We start from the raw sequence: 17,319 nt of genomic DNA on the forward strand, positions 1-17,319 counted from the left end.
TATATATTGTCAAATATAATCACCTACACATAACTCTCCCAAAAGAAAATTTTACTCCCCAATAGGAACACACTCTAATATTGATATGAGAAACAAGGAGGAAATAGGACTTCACAAAATTTCAATGACATTTTTCTTTAGAAAATATTGCTGGATATTATTCATCCTTTAAGTCAAGGATACTGATGTACTAGAGCAGAGGTCAGCAAATGTTTTCCCGTAAAGGCCAGGTAGTAAATATTTCCGACTTTGTGGGCCTTAAGATCTCTGTGGCACCTACACAACTACGCCATTGTAGAACAAACACAGCCATAAACAATTCATGAAACAAACGGGCATGGCTATGTTCCAATAAAACTTTATTTAAAACGACAGGATGGTCCTTAGTTTGCTGAGCCTTATTTTAGAGAATAATTGTTGTTTAGTGGAGACAGCATGGGCTTTAGAGACAGGCAAGCCTGGATTAGAGTCTAAACTCAACTACTTCTCAGCTGTATGACTTAGGATACATTAAATAACCTCTCTAAATCTCAAGTTGTTTTGAGAATTCAATATAATAATATAAGGTACATAAGATACTGTGTAACTGATACATATGGCTACTCAATAAATGTTACCTGAATTGGGATTATTTAAATTGTAAAAGAACTTTGATATTTTTAAATAAGTGACAATATTAGTTTTCTTCTTATTCACACTCTGAGTTTCTATTAAGAAATTGTTTACTCTAGACACCTAAGTGCATAATTCTTTCACCTACTTGAAGCCGGGGATTTGCTACATGAGGATGCTTAAAAGACACCAACTCCGCACAAGATGTTCCATCTCTGGTGTCAATTGCTTCATATACCTAAAATATTAGGGAAAAGAAAACCTAAATAGAAAAACAAAACATTCTATTTTTATGTAGCATACCAATTCATTGTACACCATTAAAATTAATTTTACCTGTGTTTGACAGTATTAAGAACAATCAAAACAACAAATCAGTACTCATTAAGCCAATAAAAATAACTCCATTGGTCACAAATTCTCTCAGTGATTTTTTTGTCTGAAAATGTTTTAATTTCTCCCTCATTTTTGAAGGACTATTTTGCTGGATATAGAATTCTTGGTTGGCCATTTTTGTCTTTTAATAATTTAAATATATTATCCCACTGTCTTCTCGCCTCCATGGTCTCTGCTGAGAAATCTATGCATAGTCTTATTGGGCTTCCCTTGTATGTGATGGATTGCTTTTCTCTTGCTGCTTTCAAGATTCTCTCCTTCTCTTTGACTTCCGACATTCTGATTAGAAAATGTCTTGGAGTACATGTATTTGTATCTATTCTCTTTGGGGTACGCTGCACTTCTTGGATCTGTAATTTTAAGTCTTTCATAAGAGTTGGGAAATTTTCAGTGATAATTTCCTCCATTAGTTTTTCTCCTCCTTTTCCCTTCTCTTCTCCTTCTGGGACAACCACAACACATTCGTGCGCTTCATATTGTCTTTCAGTTCCCTGAGTCCCTGCTCATATTTTTCCATTTTTTTTCCCTATATTTTCTTTTTCTTGTCGGATTTCAGATGTTCCGTCCTCCAGTTCACTAATCCTATCTTCTGCCTCTCGAAATCTACCATTGTAGGTTTCCATTGTTTTTTTCATCTCTTCTACCATGCCTTTCATTCCCATAAGTTCTGTGATTTGTTTTTTCAAACTTTCGATTTTTTATTTTTGTTCTTTCCTTGCCTTCTTCATATTCCCCCTCAATTCACTGATTTGGTTTTTGATGAGGTTTTCCATGTCTGTTCGTATATTCTGAGTTACTTGTTTCAGCTCCTGTATCTCATTTGAATTGTTGGTTTGTTCCTTTGACTGAGTCATATCTTCAATTTTCCTATGTGATCTGTTATTTTTGCTGGCGAATAGGCATTTAATTACCTTAATTAGTTTATTCTGGAGATCGCTTTCACTTCTTTCACCTAGGGTTTTCTTGCTGGATGAATTTGTTGTTTATTTGTTCTTTGACATTCAATTCAGCTTTATCTGGACCTCTAGCTTAGGTTTCGTTTAACAGAGGAGAATTTTTCAGTTCTTGTTTTCTTGTTTCTTGCCCTGCTTGTATTGTATGGTGCCTTTTTCCCCCCACCCTTAGGAGGGTCTACTTACGTATTATAGATCCCAGCCGGATTTTCCCAGACCAAACTGGCCTCCTATCAGGAGGAAAGAGTCACCTGCGTTGGTTTTCCCTGAAGGTGAGATCCAGGAGGTTGAAAGACTTTCCTATGAAGTCTCTGGGCTCTGTTTTTCTTATCCTGCCCAATATGTGGTGCCTGTCTGCCTGCAGGTCCCACCAGCACAACATGATGCCGTACCTTTAAATTTGGCAGACTGTCCTTGCTGGGGGTGTGGCGGAGACAGAGGAGAGGTTGTAGGCTGGTTTTATTGGCTTCAAATTACCAAGCCCTGGTGTCTGAATTCCTTGAGGGAGGGATTCCACCTGAGTTGGGCTTCACCCCTCCCCTGGGGAAGGCACAGGCTCCAGACAAGCCCTCAAACGAGCTTGTTTCTGCCTATGCCTGGGGCAGTTGCAGCCTGAGAAGTCCTGCTGCCGTATCCAAAGGCAGTCAAGCCTTTGTAGAAACACAGCCACAAAAACCTCTGTTTCCTTTTTTTGTTTTCTCCTTTTTCCATCAGCCCTTCCCCTTGGTGCCAGGGCAAAAATCAGTGACCTCTGCTTTGACCAGGTTCACTTGAGCTGGGAGCCTATTTTTAGTAGTCAGAATTTGTTAATTAATTCCACAATTGGCATTTGGTTGGGCTCAGCCTCTGCTACTGGTAAAGTCTCTTTCCTTTCCCCTCTGGGAAGCAGCCTGTGGGGAAGGGGCGCTGGCCACCGTGGCTTGGGGAACTCACAGTTCTGGGGGGGGCTCGCAGCTGGTCCAGCTGGTCCAGACTGGGATACACTGTGTGTCTGGTCACTGATGTGGCCCCAGGAGCTGTTCCGTACTGTTTCTGGTTATTTAGTAGTTGTTCTGGAGGATGAACTAAAACGCGCACATTGTTAAGCCACGATCTTGGCCCGGAAGCCTGCCAATACTTTCCCAAGTTGAATTCTTGATATTCTCACAAGCAGTGTGGACAACCAAAGCTACAGGCTGAGCCCCCAGTCTTGGAGTTTGTTCATATGAAATTTAACCCCAACAAAGGATAGGTCAAGCCTACTTAAAATTAGGTCTAAGAGTCACCCCCAAGAGAACCTCTTTTGTTGCTCAGATGTGGCCTCTCTCTCCAACCAGCACAGCAAGCAAACTCACTACCCACCCCTGTCTATGTGGGACATGACTCCCAGGGCTGTGGACCTTCCTGGCAACGTGGGACAGAAAACCTAGAATGAGCTGAGACCCAGCATCAAGGGATTGAGAAAACCTTCTTGACCAAAAAGGGGAAGAGTGAAATGAGACAAAGTGTCAATGGCTAAGAGATTCCAAACAGAGTGGAAAGGTTATCCTGGAGGTTATTCTTACGCATTAAGTACATATCACCTTGTTATTCAAGATGTAGTGGAGAGGCTGGAGGGAACTACCTGAAAATGTAGAGTTGTGTTCCAGTAGCCATGTTTCTTGAAGATGATTGCATAATGATATAGCTTTCACAATGTGACTGTGTGATCATGAAAACCTTGTGTCTGATGCTCCTTTTATCTACCTTGTCAACAGATGAGTAGAACATATGGGATAAAAATAAGTAATAGGGGGATCAAATGTTAAAATAAACTTAGTTTGAAATGCTAGTGATCAATGAAAAGGAGGGGTAAGGGGTATGATATGTATAAATTTTTTTCTGTTTTCTGTTTATTTCTTTTTCTGAATAGATGCATATGTTCCAAGAAATGATCATGATGATGAATATGCAACTATGTGATGATATTGTGAATTACTGATTATATATGTAGAACTGAATGATCAAAATAAGAATGTTTGTGTTTGTTTGGTGTGTTTTGGTATTTAAAAAAAAATTAATAATTAAAAAATAAAAATTAGGCCTAAGAGTCAGTCCCAGAGAACCTCTTTTGTTGCTCAGATGCGGCCTCTCTCTCTAAGCAAATTCAGCAGGTGAATTCACTACCCTCCTTCCTATAGGGGACATGATTCCCAGTGTAAACCTCCCTGGCAACATGGTACAGAAATTCCAGTATGAGCCGGAACCTGGTATCAAGGGACTGAGAAAGCCTTCTTGACCAAAAGAGGGAAGAGAGAAATGAGACAAAACAAAATTTCAGTGGCTAAGAGATTTCAGACAGAGTTGAGAGTTATGTATTAAATAGATATCCCTTTTTAGTTTATGGTGTATTGGAGTGGCTGGAGGGAGTACCTGAAAATATTGAGTTGTGGTCCAGTAGCTTAGATTCTTGAAAATGACTATATAAAGATATAGCATTTACAGTGTCACTGTGCAATTGTGAAAACCTTGTGTCTGATGCTCCTTTTATCCAGGGTATAGAGAGATGAGTAAAGAAATACGGATAAAAAATACATAATATTGGGGACAAAGGGTAAAATAAATTGGGTAGATGGAAATACTAGTGGTCAATAAGAGGGAGGGTTAAGGTGTATAGTATGTATGAGTTTTTCTTTTTTCTTTTTCTTTTTCTAGAGTGATGCAAATGTTCTCAAAAAATGATCGTGGTGATGAATATACAATTATATGATGATATTGTGAGTCACTGATTGTACACCATGTACGGAATGTATGTGTGTGAAGGTTTCTCAATAAAAATATTTTTTTAAAAAAGATATACAACTAGAAACATGAAACATTTGACAGGGTTATTGCTTGAGGGATTACTTGTAATCACAAAATATTAGAAACAATCTAAATGCCTACCCCTCAGAAAGCTAGTCAAATAAATTGTGAAACATTTACTGAAAGGCACCTGTGCAAAATTTAAAAAAAAAAGAAAAAGAGCTTTACGAACTAACAAAGATGAGTTATCAGAATATACAGTTAAGTAAAAAACTCAAATTTTAAAAGGGTAGCATTATAGAATGCTACTTCCTACATAAGAACGAAAGGGACAATCAGAAAAAATATTCTCTCTTTCTCAAAAAAAAAAAACAAAACAGTAAGAAGAATAAGAATATAATGGAAATAGCTATCTATAGAGGGTGGATAGGAATGGGTACAAGGGATGGGGATGAAAGGGAAGTTTCTAAATATACTTTTTATGGTAATATTTATGAACATATTATACATATTATGACATACAATAAAAAGGAAAAGCAAACTAAAGTTGAATACACAAAGAAATACATGTACCAAAATAGATATCAACTGATAACGTAATGTCACAGGAAAAGAACAAATAAGTAACTTTTGAACACAGTGCTTTGTAGGATTTATTCTAAAGAGAAAAAGAACTACAAAGACATCTTGATCTTGAGCTTTTAGTAGATTTGTTGTTCATAGTGGTACTGAAACTATTTTGTGAGTACTGTAGATACAGGAAATAAGTAAACATATTGTTATAGATGGAAACCATGGTTCTCAGTGTGGGAGCAAAAGAGATACTGCAATAGAATGGTTGGCCCCCATCCCTATCGAAGGGTGGACATGCTTCAAGGCTCCATCCTCTCACAGAAGCTTTGAACAACCAGCAAGAACTGATCAAAACATATCCCTCAAAGGGGTAAGAGGTAGAGGATGTATGACTTTTTTCCATTTTCTTTTTATTTCTTTTTCTGGAGTGATGCAATTTTTCTAAAAAATGATCATGGTGATAAATACACAACTATGTGATGATACTGTGAGCCACTGATTGTATACTATGTATGGAACGTTTGTGTGTCAATAATAATAATAAAAAAATGCCCTCAAAGCTACAGAAAATGGTTAAAGGACTGCGGTAACAGGGCAAGTGCCGAATCAAGAAAAAAGGTGAGTTAAAAGTGATAGGGGACGGAAAAAAAAAAAGTGCTAGGATCTTGTGGCACCAGGGCTGCCCCCTCCCTCCTCGCCTCACCAGTTCTGTGCAAAGCTGGCCCAGCCTGCTCCTAGTAAGGATCCTTGATCCCATTTCCAGAGGAAGCAGAGTAATCCTATGCACATATTAGGAGCATATATGTCAGGCCAGACTGTCTGGTGGTGGCTTGAGGGACCTGCTATCTCAGACCTTACCCCGAGTGTAGAAGGTGGTCCACCGAGCTCTCCTACAGACTGCTGTGGGGGAGCAGTCACAAGGGGCTGCTGAGACAAGGGATTGCTGGCTGTAGGACATCCAATGCAGTACTCAGGACTGTGAATAAACCATTTCCTATGGAAAAGGGGACAGCTGAATCTGTATAAATGGAGAAATTCCTGGGGTCACAACAGGCAAGCTAAAGATAACAGGTATGCATAGAAAGAATTAGGAGGCCCGTACACTTTGGCCTTGAGCTATTCTCCAAATTCATTCTATGGAAAAGTTTTGAAGTAGACTACTCACACAGGTCAAACTGCAAAAGTGGGAATTTTTTACCTTTGCTCCCGGCATTAAAGGAAAGGTCTGTTATAACACTAGTTGTATACAAGCTTAGGAACAGACAAGACCAAATTCCAGCAATAATATACTAAAATAAAAAATGTCCAGGTTTTGACAAAAGATTTCAAAACACACAAAGAAACACGAAGTGATGGCCCATGCAAAGAATAAATTAAAGCATTACAAACTGTCCATGAGGTGAATCAGATCTGGAATACTTCGGACAAACACTTTTTTAAAATGGCATTAAATATGCTCAAAGAGCTAAAGGAAAATATAGACAAAGGACTAAACGAAATCAGGAAATGATAAACAGAAAATCAAGAGAGAAATAGAAATTATGGAAAAAAAAGGAATGAAATGAAACTAAAACCCACAGTTACAGAGGCTGAAAATTCCCTAAAGGAATTCAACGGCAGATGGAGCCAGCAAAAAAAAAGAATCACTGAACTTGATGACAAATGAAGTAATCAGTCTAAGAAGCAGAAAGGGAAAAGGATGAAGAAACGTGAACAGAATCTGAGGAACCTGTGGGACACCATCAAGTATACCAATATAGGCATTGTGGGGGCCCCAGAAGGAGAACGGTAGAGAGACTACTCAGGAAAACAATGGCTGTAAACTTCCCAACTTGAATGAAAAACATGAATATACATATTCAGGATGCTCAAAGAACTGCAAACAAGATAAATCCAAATAAATAGTATAATCAAACACATTATAATGAAATGACATTATAATCAACTACTGCATGCCACAGATATAGGCAGAATTCTGAAAGCTGCAAGAGAAGTAAAGTGTCACATGCAAGCGAGCCTTGAATAAGATTAAGTTCTGGTTTCTCATCAAAAATCATGGAAGCAGTAAGACATTGGGAAGACATACTTAAAATGCTGGAAGCAAAACACTGCCAACCAAGAATTCTGCAACCAGCAAACTGTCTTTAGAAGTGAGGGAGAAATTAAGACATTCCCAGACAGACAAAAGCTGAGAACTTTGTTAAAAGACTGGCTCTACAAGAAATGCTAAAGAAATGCAGGTTGAAAAAGGACACCAAACAATTGACTGAAGCCACGTGAAGAAATAAAGATCTCCAGTAAAGATAATGACACGGTAAATATAAAAACCAGTATTATTTCATTTTTTATTTGTAACTCTACTTTTTATTTCCCTCAGGATCTAGAAGGCAAATGCATAAAATGTAATGATAACCAATGGTGTTGAATTTATTATGTATAAATATATAATCTGTGACAAAGTACATAAAGGTGAGGGGGAGGATCATAGGAACATAGTTAATGCCTGCTATTGAAGCAGTTAAGTTAGTATCAAAGCAAATGAGATTATTATAGATTTAGGATGTTAAATTTAAACCACATGGTAACCACAAAGAAAATATCAGAGAATATGCAAACTCAGAGAGACATAAAGTAGAGCACAGGTTACCAGGGTGGGGGGTAGGGGCAATGGGGAGTTAATGCAAAATGAGCCTAGGGAAAGGGAAAGTTATAGTGATGGGTGGTGGTAAGGATACTGCCACACAGTGAATGCGATTAATCTCACTGAATGGTATGGTTGGGAGGTGTTGGGATGGGAAGATTTACATTTTATATATGTTTCCACAATTTAAAAAGGAAATAAAGAGGAATAAAGAGAAATGGCATTTAAATGCAACACATGAAACTGGATGGGATCTAAGAATGAAGTAGAAAAGGCTCAAAAGGACATTATAGGGACATAAGGAAAAAATAGAGTAGCGAATATAAGCTTTAATCACCATTAAGTTTCTTAAGCTTGACAACTATACTTAAATCAAAATCCTTGTTCATAGGAAATGTACCTGGAAGCGTTCAAGGAGTACAATGCATGCAATCTGCTCTCAAACGTTCAGAAAATGGTAAGACACAGATAGCTGATGACTAGACAGAATATGGCAAAAGTGGCAAATGTTTCAACTGGGAGATGTGGGTATTTGGTGGGGGATACATTGTAATCTCTGTATGGCTTTGTATTATTTTTGCAACTGTGTTGTAAGTTTGAAATTAATTCAAAATAAAAAGGTTAAACAATTGCCATAGTGGAGGTAAATGTTTCAGAATTAAATGCAATTGCCTAATCAAAATCAAAGAGATGGAAAGAGCACTACAGTGCTGGCTTAGGGAAGGAGACACTGACACTGATCAATCTTCTGCATTTAGAGGATTTTAAGTGTAATTATGACTATTCCCAGGTAGAATTCAGTTTCTTAGCCACAAAAGAGCCTTCAGTGGCTTCCTCCAACTTATTTTAAGTAGAGGCAGGGGTTGGAAAACGGGAGAAATATGATTCTTCACAATGGGAATTAAACAAAAGTTCTCAGGGATGAAAGAAAGGGCACTTTTCAAACAGTGCTAAGAGGATTTCAGATAACTCATTTCTTAGTCAGGGAAAGCAAGCCTAGTCTGAACTCACATAGGATTTTCCTATTCTCAAATCATCATCAAATTAATAGCTGACCCTGTGCCCTCAACTGCAATTACTGAGAATCCCCTCCTAGATCGCGATTTTCAGATTCCCAAGAAAATCAGTTTCTAATCAGTTCAGCCTCATTGAAATTGTGTCTTCACAAGTCACCTTCCATGCCTCACATAGGCAAGCCAAGTCACAGTGGAACCAGGAACCCCAACACACAGATTTTCCTCCTTACTCTACCAAGGCAGAGCAGACAGAAAAGGAGTTCTCAGCACCAGTCTGTCAAATTATGCTCTACTTTGCTCAACTTATCTCAGCATGAACAGGTCATTTGAGTAAGAATTCCCTAAAGTATCCCTATTTGTGATTTTAAGTTGCATTATTGCCTTTGTATAAGGCTGACTAAAATGCATGCTTTTTATTATTCTTACCTTTCAAAACCTCTGCATAGCAAGTTAGTCCCTAAGAACCTGAGAGAGCTAGCTCTCATTAAGGCATTCTGGTCATTGGGCCATACTTGAGGTTGACTTTCTGAACATCTCTAAGTCTCCAGAGCTTTCTCCAGAGGAAATCTATGGGTAACTAAGGGTTGAATAGTCACAAAATTTGAAACTAGCACTATGAAATCAAAATGCATCCTTGATGGCTGAAAGTACTAGGGATACAGTGGTCATATAAGGATCAAACCCTTGAAGCCTAGAAGTACCAGGGTCCCTCCAGATGAGCGGTATAGATCCCTGCTTAGAAAGGAGCCTCAGCCACAATGCAATCACTGATTGCCATCTCACAGCCCAATTTTTTTACTCTTGTTTTCCTTAGGGCTATTCTTAGATATCTGTAGATGGTTTGGGCCACAACATCCTTGGCTCTGTTCTGCAGCAACCACTTTAGCCACATCCAATACCTTAGCATGATCTAACTAACCTGATTGGCTGAGTTCCATAAAGACCTTGATCCCAAGGAGGACCACAGCTTGCTGACAGGCATGGATTTCAACAGACTCCAATCAGTACCCTCCCTCAATGATTAAATTGTGAGAAAGCTTATAAAACCTGGTAAAATTCCCATCATTGATGGGGGAGGGGTGAAGGGAAAAAAAATGGATGGCAACAGCCTGTATTAGCAAATTTTAAAGAATTTACCAGTTTCTCAATGATCTGTTCCACGTGCTTTACCAACTGTTAACATGTCATGCTCCACAGTCCTCAGCCTTTTCATTAAAAAAGTCCCCAATTTGACAATGCAGCCAGATTTCAATTGAATACTTCTTTTGAGTCAAGAGAGCACACACAGCCAGAGATTTTTGCAGATGCAGAAGGAAAATGCCCCCAGGGAAGTCTTATGAAATGAGAGAAAGCTAGCAGACATCATCACCATGTGTCTCCCCAACTGAGAGAGAAACCCCAAACTTCATCGGCCCCTTCTTTGCAGTTAAGGTATCTTTATCAGGACTCCTTCATTTGGACATTTTCATGGCCTCAGAATTGTAAACTTGCAACCTAATAAATTCCCTTTTTAAAAGCTGTTCTGTTTCTGGTATGGTGGCATTCCAGTAGCTTAACAAACTAAAACACACCCAGAGAGAAATATATAACGAAGGTGGGAGGCCCAAGTGAAAGTTATGAGTCTCCACTGTTCTTTCAAAGTCTGAAATTTTTCAGGGAAAATAAAAATTTTAAATAAAAATACAGTTTTAAAATGTAATTTGCCATCTGACATAAAATGTTATCAATAAAATAAAGGACACTGAAGAAATAATAACAGCCTGCCAAGAGATACTAGAAATAAAGAGATCTGTTCTTAGGGAGGAGGTATATTCAAAATGCCCCTTTTTTAAACAGAACATCAATTTTCAAAAGTAGAGCATATGGGAAAATGTAAATTAATTCAACCAGTCCTCTCCGAATAGAAACTAACACAGACACCTATTGTGGTAGACTGAATCATGACTCCCACAAAGACATGTTCAAGTTCTAACCCCTTCCCACCCTCACCTTCCTGTCCTGTAGGTGTGAATTCATTTGTAAATAGGATCTTGGAAGATACTATTAAGATAAGGCCAAACAGTATCCTGTATGCCTAGGGTCCTTATAAGCAAAGGAAATTTGGACACAGAAGTATCAGTAACAGGAGGAGACTGGAGAAGACAGATCGCCAGTGACAGAGGCAGAGGATAAGAGCCAGCAAGCCGCCACTGGAAAGATACAGACTATGGAGAAGGTATGGCCTGAACATACCTTGATTTTAGACTTCTAGCCTCCAAATAGTAAGCCAATAAATTCCTGTTTGTTATAACTGCCCTGGAAGACTGATACCCCTGTTCAAACCTACAGTGCAAAATAAAAATGTAGCTAAATAGATGAAAAGACATCTTAGCCATGACCTATTACAGGGAGAGATGAACCTCTTTGGGCCTCTTGTGCTCCAGTATCTTGCTAGGTATACCAAGACTGCAAGATAATAATTGCTTTTACTTGGACCAATGTTCAGGGTTGCTTATATGCTTACTACTTGCTATAAAACTGGGGATTCCCCAAGTTCAATGTTTTCTCTTGGGTGTATGTACCAGCATCCACCTGAGACACTGCATTATCCCTGTGACACTTAGGGTCAAGCAGTACCAGTGCAAACATGCTGATGCTCATATTGCTGGTGAGTAATAAGGTCCTTTGTCTCTGTAAAACACAGTGATGTGGAGCAAGAACTCTAACAGATCTAGATTAAAATTGTTGTTCCACCACTAAACAGCTGCGAAATTTCAACAAGTTACTTAGCATCTCTAAGTGCTCATTTCTCTAGGAATAATAATTCCTACCTCTAAGATTTATTAAGAGAATTACAAATTATTAAGTACTTAGGTTGATAGTTGCTACTAGAAAAAGATCAGTTAGATAGCTACTTTCAATATAATTGCTTCTATAAACAGATAACATAATCAGTTTCTGCACCAGCTAGGACACTTTCTGAAATAAACCTAAAAAGCATTTTTCCTTCTAGACCACAGAAGGGACTTATTCAATCCTAGAATCCATTCTTTAATTACCAAAAACTTAGTTTTCTGGCTAAGAACCATCATTTACTTGTATCTCTTAACTTTTATCACTAGTATAGGGTTTCTTTTCAAGGCCTTTTTTCATAAAGAAATAAAGTATTTGACACTTCCTAAGTGTTATTATACATTCTATGATAGAGATTCAAGTCAGGTTGAGGCTGCAATGCTGAATAGTCAACTGGCTTTTACAGGTAAGTCTAATACATTAAATTGCAACCTAAGACTTGGCAAAATTACAATCAATACAAGTCATGAATCTCTTAAGTTGCTTCTGAATAATCAAATTTTCAAATTTCATAAGTCCTTGAACAAGAACATAGAAAACCATGGAAGTCTGAGACAAAAGCATTTAATTCTAAACTAAGGCCCTAACTAAAGGAGTTTGCCACACTAATAAAAAGGGGAGGTAGTCTTGGTAAAGAGAACACAATGTGTAAAATATTTGAGACAAAAAAAGACCATAGTACCACAATGAATTGCTAATTCATATCCATGGATGGACATAAAAAATTTTAAAAAAGGAAAATAACAAGCGATGGCAAGGATGTAAAGAAATTGGAACCTTTATACACTGCTCATGTTTGGAAAAAGTTTGTCAATTCTTCAATAAGTTAAACACAGAATTATCACATATATGACACACAAATTCCACTTCTAGGCATATACCCAAAATAACTAAAAGAAGAGATTTAAACAAAAACATATACAGAAATGTTCATGGCAATGCTATTTACAATTACCTACAAGTAGAAAATCCAAATGTCCATCAGCTGATGAATGGAGTATTATTCAGCCATAAAAAGAATGAAGTACCCATGTTACAGCATGGATTAACATGAAGTACACATGACACAACATGGATGAACCTTCAAAACATTTTGAAAAGATGATGAGTGATTGCCAGGAGCTGGAGGGAGGGAGGATTGGGTAGTGATTGCTTAATAGATACAAGATTTCTATTTGGAGTGACAAAAAATTCCGTATCTTTCATTACTAGCATTATTAGCATTATTATCTCATTCTAACGATAGCGGTTGTACAACACTGTGAATGTACTTAAAGCCTTTCAATTATAAATTACAAGTTATTTGTATTGAATGAAGGAAGGAAAGAAAGAAGGAGGAAAGACAAGACAAGACAGATGGTGGCATATTGACAAGTGTCAAGTTAACCTTTATAGTCAGAATATCAGATAGGTGAGGCAGTGTTGAGATAAAGCTAAACAGCTGAGCACAGACCACATAATATATTAAGGTATTTGGAACTTTTCCTATGGGTAAAAGAGAGTTAATGAAGTTTAAATAATAGAGGCAGATCACTCAAAGCTTCTATCAAAATAAGAAAACTGCCATTGATCCACTACATATGGTGTTTCAAGGTCTTTGCATTTCTGGCCCCATTTAGTTCTCATAATTCATATTCATATGAATTCTATTTACAGATGGAAATTCAGAGGAATTATGATGGCTTGCCGAAAGTCCCAGTATTAGTAAAAATAGTTTAGCCAGAATTTGAGCTAAAGTCTAAGCCTTTAAAGCTTATCCTTTCCTCTTTGCTCTGCTTCACTGAGAATGACCAGTGTAGAAAAATTAGAATCATAATTTTTACATTCAATTAGATAAAAAGCAACGTCAATAGTTTGGAAAAGCAAAGAAGGGACAGCTATAAGAGTGACTCAGGAAATATACGTAACAAGACTAGGTAAAGAACTATCTGCAGGGAGCTTGTGAGAAGATGGTAGAGTAGGAAGCTCTGGAATTTAGTCCTTCCACCAGAACAATTATTAAACAGGCAGGACAAATGTGACGGTGGAAGAGACTTAAAAGACACTATGTTTCTGGGTGGGCCATGGAGGCTCAGCAGGCAGTGTTCTCACCTGCCATGCCAGAGACCCGGATTCGATTTCCAGTGCCTGCCCATGAGAGGAAAAAAAAAAAAAAAAAAAGATGCTATGTTTCCTCAGGGCTGTGAGGGACAGTTAGGGGAAGAGTTGCATTTGCTGGGCAAGTTCAGTTTTAGGGAGCCGTGGAAGAAGTTCCTGGCACCTTTCCTGATCATCTCCCCAGGGCATTTCAGAGAAGGTTTCTGCCCCCTTCATGGGTCCCTGGCTCTACTTTGGCTGGGAAAGCCTGAGCTGGGAAACTGCTCTCCAGCGTGCCCCACACCCCCACCCTCACCTCCTAGAATATGTCCTCCATGAAAAAGCAGCTTGAGACACTGAAAGGAGTATAAGAAATGAGAGAGACAGGCAGTCTGGGGCAAAGACTTGCTTGCTTGAAACACCCAGGAAAAAGAGGCCTGTCTCCTGGGAAATACAGGGGGCATTCAAAGTCCTGTAAACAGGAAATCTCAAGAACTAACAAGCACAAGTCAAAAATAGGACACGGGCCCAGAAAAGACAGGGAGGATCCTGTACACTGCACTTGCCTTGCACAGACCTTCCTGATAGGAGAGCTGAAACTTAAGAACATCTTTATCTCATTACCAGCTGGTTACAAGATCAAGAAACAAATATCTCAGGGAAGAAACTCGAGTTAACTTTTTAAAAGACTAAAATGTATGGTGTACAACAAAAGATTACAACCCAAACAAAGAAACAAGAAATGACGGCCATCCCAAAAGGATAAAAATCCAGAAAACACCAACAAAGATCAGAATGTGGACATACCACACAAAGCCTTTTAAAAATGATCATAAAAAGTACTCAAGGAGATGAAGGAAAATACAGAGAAAGAACTAACAGGTATCAAGAAAACAAAGAATGAGCAACATGAGAATTTTAGTAAAGAAATTGAAATTTCAATAAGGAACTAAACAGAACTGGAGTTAAAAACCACAAATAATTGAAATGAAAAACTCCCAGGAGGTTTTCAATAGCAGACTGGAGCTGGCAAAAGAAAGAATCACCAAACTTGAAGACAAGACAATTGAAATGAGTCAGCCTGCGGAACAGAAATAAAAAAGAATTATAAAGAACAAAATACCCTAAGAAATAATGATGGAAACTCCCTAAACTTAGCAAAAGACATGAATATGCACATCCAAGAAGCCCAAAGAACACCAAACAGGATAAACATGAAGAAAATATACCCCATCACAAACTGATCGCATTACCAAATGCAAACAACAAGGAGAGAGTTCCGAAAACTGCAGAAGAAGGAACGAAGTTGTGAGGCATGCAACTAGGTAAATGAACCTTAAGGACAGTATGTTGAATAAAACGTCAGAAAGAAAAAGATAATATCATGCCTCATGAATATGGATTAACTATAATATACAAACTCAGAGGACTGAAGTTGAGAGCATGGTTCATCAGGTTGCGGCCTACTGTAAAGGTTCCTAAATTGTAAGCTCTCACAGCAATCACATAGATTCAGGAGTTGTAACTGATATTTCTAAATTCTGAGATACTGAGCTATTTGTATATAACCTGGTCATTCCCTGAAGCTTCAAATATTTATGTGACACCTGAGACTTAGGGTTAGAGCTCTGAAAGTATGAAAGTCAGCATTACTTCATTCAACGGGTATTTAAAAAGTTGAAAAAGGTACACTGGAGTGACTAGAAGGAAGTACCTGAAACTGCTGAACTGTGTTCCATTAACCCTGATTCTTGAACAAGATTGTATAATTATATAGCTTTTACAGTGTGATCAAATGATTGTGAAAACCTTGTGTCTGATGTTCCTTTTCCAGGGTATGGAAAGATGAGTAAAAAAAATAAGAAGGATAAATAATAGGGGGGGAGAAAAGGTAAAAAATGGGTAGATTGAAATACTGTGGGAATCAGGAGGTGTAACTGATATTTCTAAATTCTGAGATACTGGGCTGTTTGTATATAACCTGGTCATTGCCAGACACTTTGGGTATTTATGTGACACCTAAGAGTCAGAGTTAGAGCTCTGAAGCTATAAAAGTCAGTTGTGTCCCTTACAGGAACTGTTTTAAAAGTTGAAAAAGTGATCAGACTTTGAGTAAAGAGATGAACAAAGTTGATCTGAATAGGACTGAGATATATCTGAATACAGGGTAAAGGATGATATTATCCAGATTGGTCAACATGAAGATGAATTTGAGGCTGAAGATTAGGTGAAGCCTCACCTCATAGGGTTTTACTTAATAAAACAAGTGCATTGTGTAAGATGAAGGAACATTTAGAAATATACTTAATTTATGGTGAATAAAAGCATTGCACTCTCAAAAAAAAATGTGCATGGTTCCTATTTGGAACAATGAAAATGTTTTGGTAATAGGTAATGGTGAGGACAGCACAACATTGTGAATGTAAGTAATAGCACTGAAATACATAGTTGAATGTAGTTTAAAAAGAAATATTAAGTTGTACATAAGGAAAATAATTTTTAAAAATTTAAATCCCCAAACAGTGAAACCCTAAACAGTACAATTACAAAAATATGCTTTCGTCAATTGTAACAAATGTCCCACATAAATGAAAGGGGCTAACAAAAGATCAGTGTGGTGCTCTGAAGCTGTATGTCCCCCAAAAAAACATGTTCTTAAATCTAATCCATTCCTGTGGCTATGAACACACCGTGAGTAATCTCATCTTCAGTTAAGTAACTTACTTCAGTTAAGAAGGTGTTGCCTACCTCAATCAGGACCGGCCTTAATTCTGTTACTGGAGTCCTTTATAAACGGAGTGAAATTCAGAGAGAGAAAGCTACAGGAAGCAAGAGGTTCATCATCCATGCAACTCGGATGAGATGGAGAGACCCCACGTGCCTTGCTATGTGAAAAGAAGCCAAGAATTGCTGGCAGGCAGCCCAGAACACCAGACTTCAGGTGGAGGCATTCCTTTGATGATGCCTTGATTTTCATTTTCTTTTAGTCTCAACACCATAAGTTAATAAATTCACATTGTTTACATCAACTATTTCATGGTATTTCCTGAACAGTCTAGGAAACTAAAACAGGTAGCAACTCTGTATTTCATGTATGACTGTTCTGTAAACCCACAATTTCTTTAACGATGGTGGGAAAAAAGACAACTGATTAGAAAATAAAAATTTTTAAAAAAGGAGGACTAAAGGAGCAGTCAGTGCTCCTTTATTCCTGGAAATTTTCCAGGAATTTCCCCCAAATTCCTGGCTTGGATAAATGGTTAAAAGATGGTGTGATTTATATATTGATTCAGTTCCACTGGCACCTATGTTCCTAAACAACAAATCACACATATCCTGTTACAATGTATAGGTGCAACAGCTTGCCACCCTGTTTCAGAGCTAATCAAAATTGATACTGATCAAAGCATGAGTACACTGCCCAACTGCACAATAACCAATCCTGTGACACTGGGGT

At 38.0% G+C, this 17,319-nt stretch overlaps 1 protein-coding gene across 3 annotated transcripts in view; it reads right to left on the reverse strand.

The window, feature by feature from the left end:
* PCID2 (PCI domain containing 2) overlaps positions 1-17,319 on the reverse strand; it is a 65,866-nt gene that overhangs the window by 45,088 nt on the left and 3,459 nt on the right. The window contains exon 2 of one of the 3 annotated variants that reach the window (XM_077158739.1): positions 761-850. The exons of 1 other annotated variant lie outside the window; for it this stretch is intronic. In XM_077158739.1, the coding sequence (XP_077014854.1) occupies positions 761-850 (90 nt within the window). Of the gene's footprint in view, positions 1-760; positions 875-17,319 lie in introns of all 3 variants that reach the window. One more of the 3 variants, XM_077158740.1, reaches the window with a different exon arrangement.

The sequence above is a fragment of the Tamandua tetradactyla genome, chromosome 4 (assembly GCF_023851605.1).
Source record: "Tamandua tetradactyla isolate mTamTet1 chromosome 4, mTamTet1.pri, whole genome shotgun sequence".
Lineage (NCBI taxonomy): Eukaryota > Metazoa > Chordata > Mammalia > Pilosa > Myrmecophagidae > Tamandua > Tamandua tetradactyla.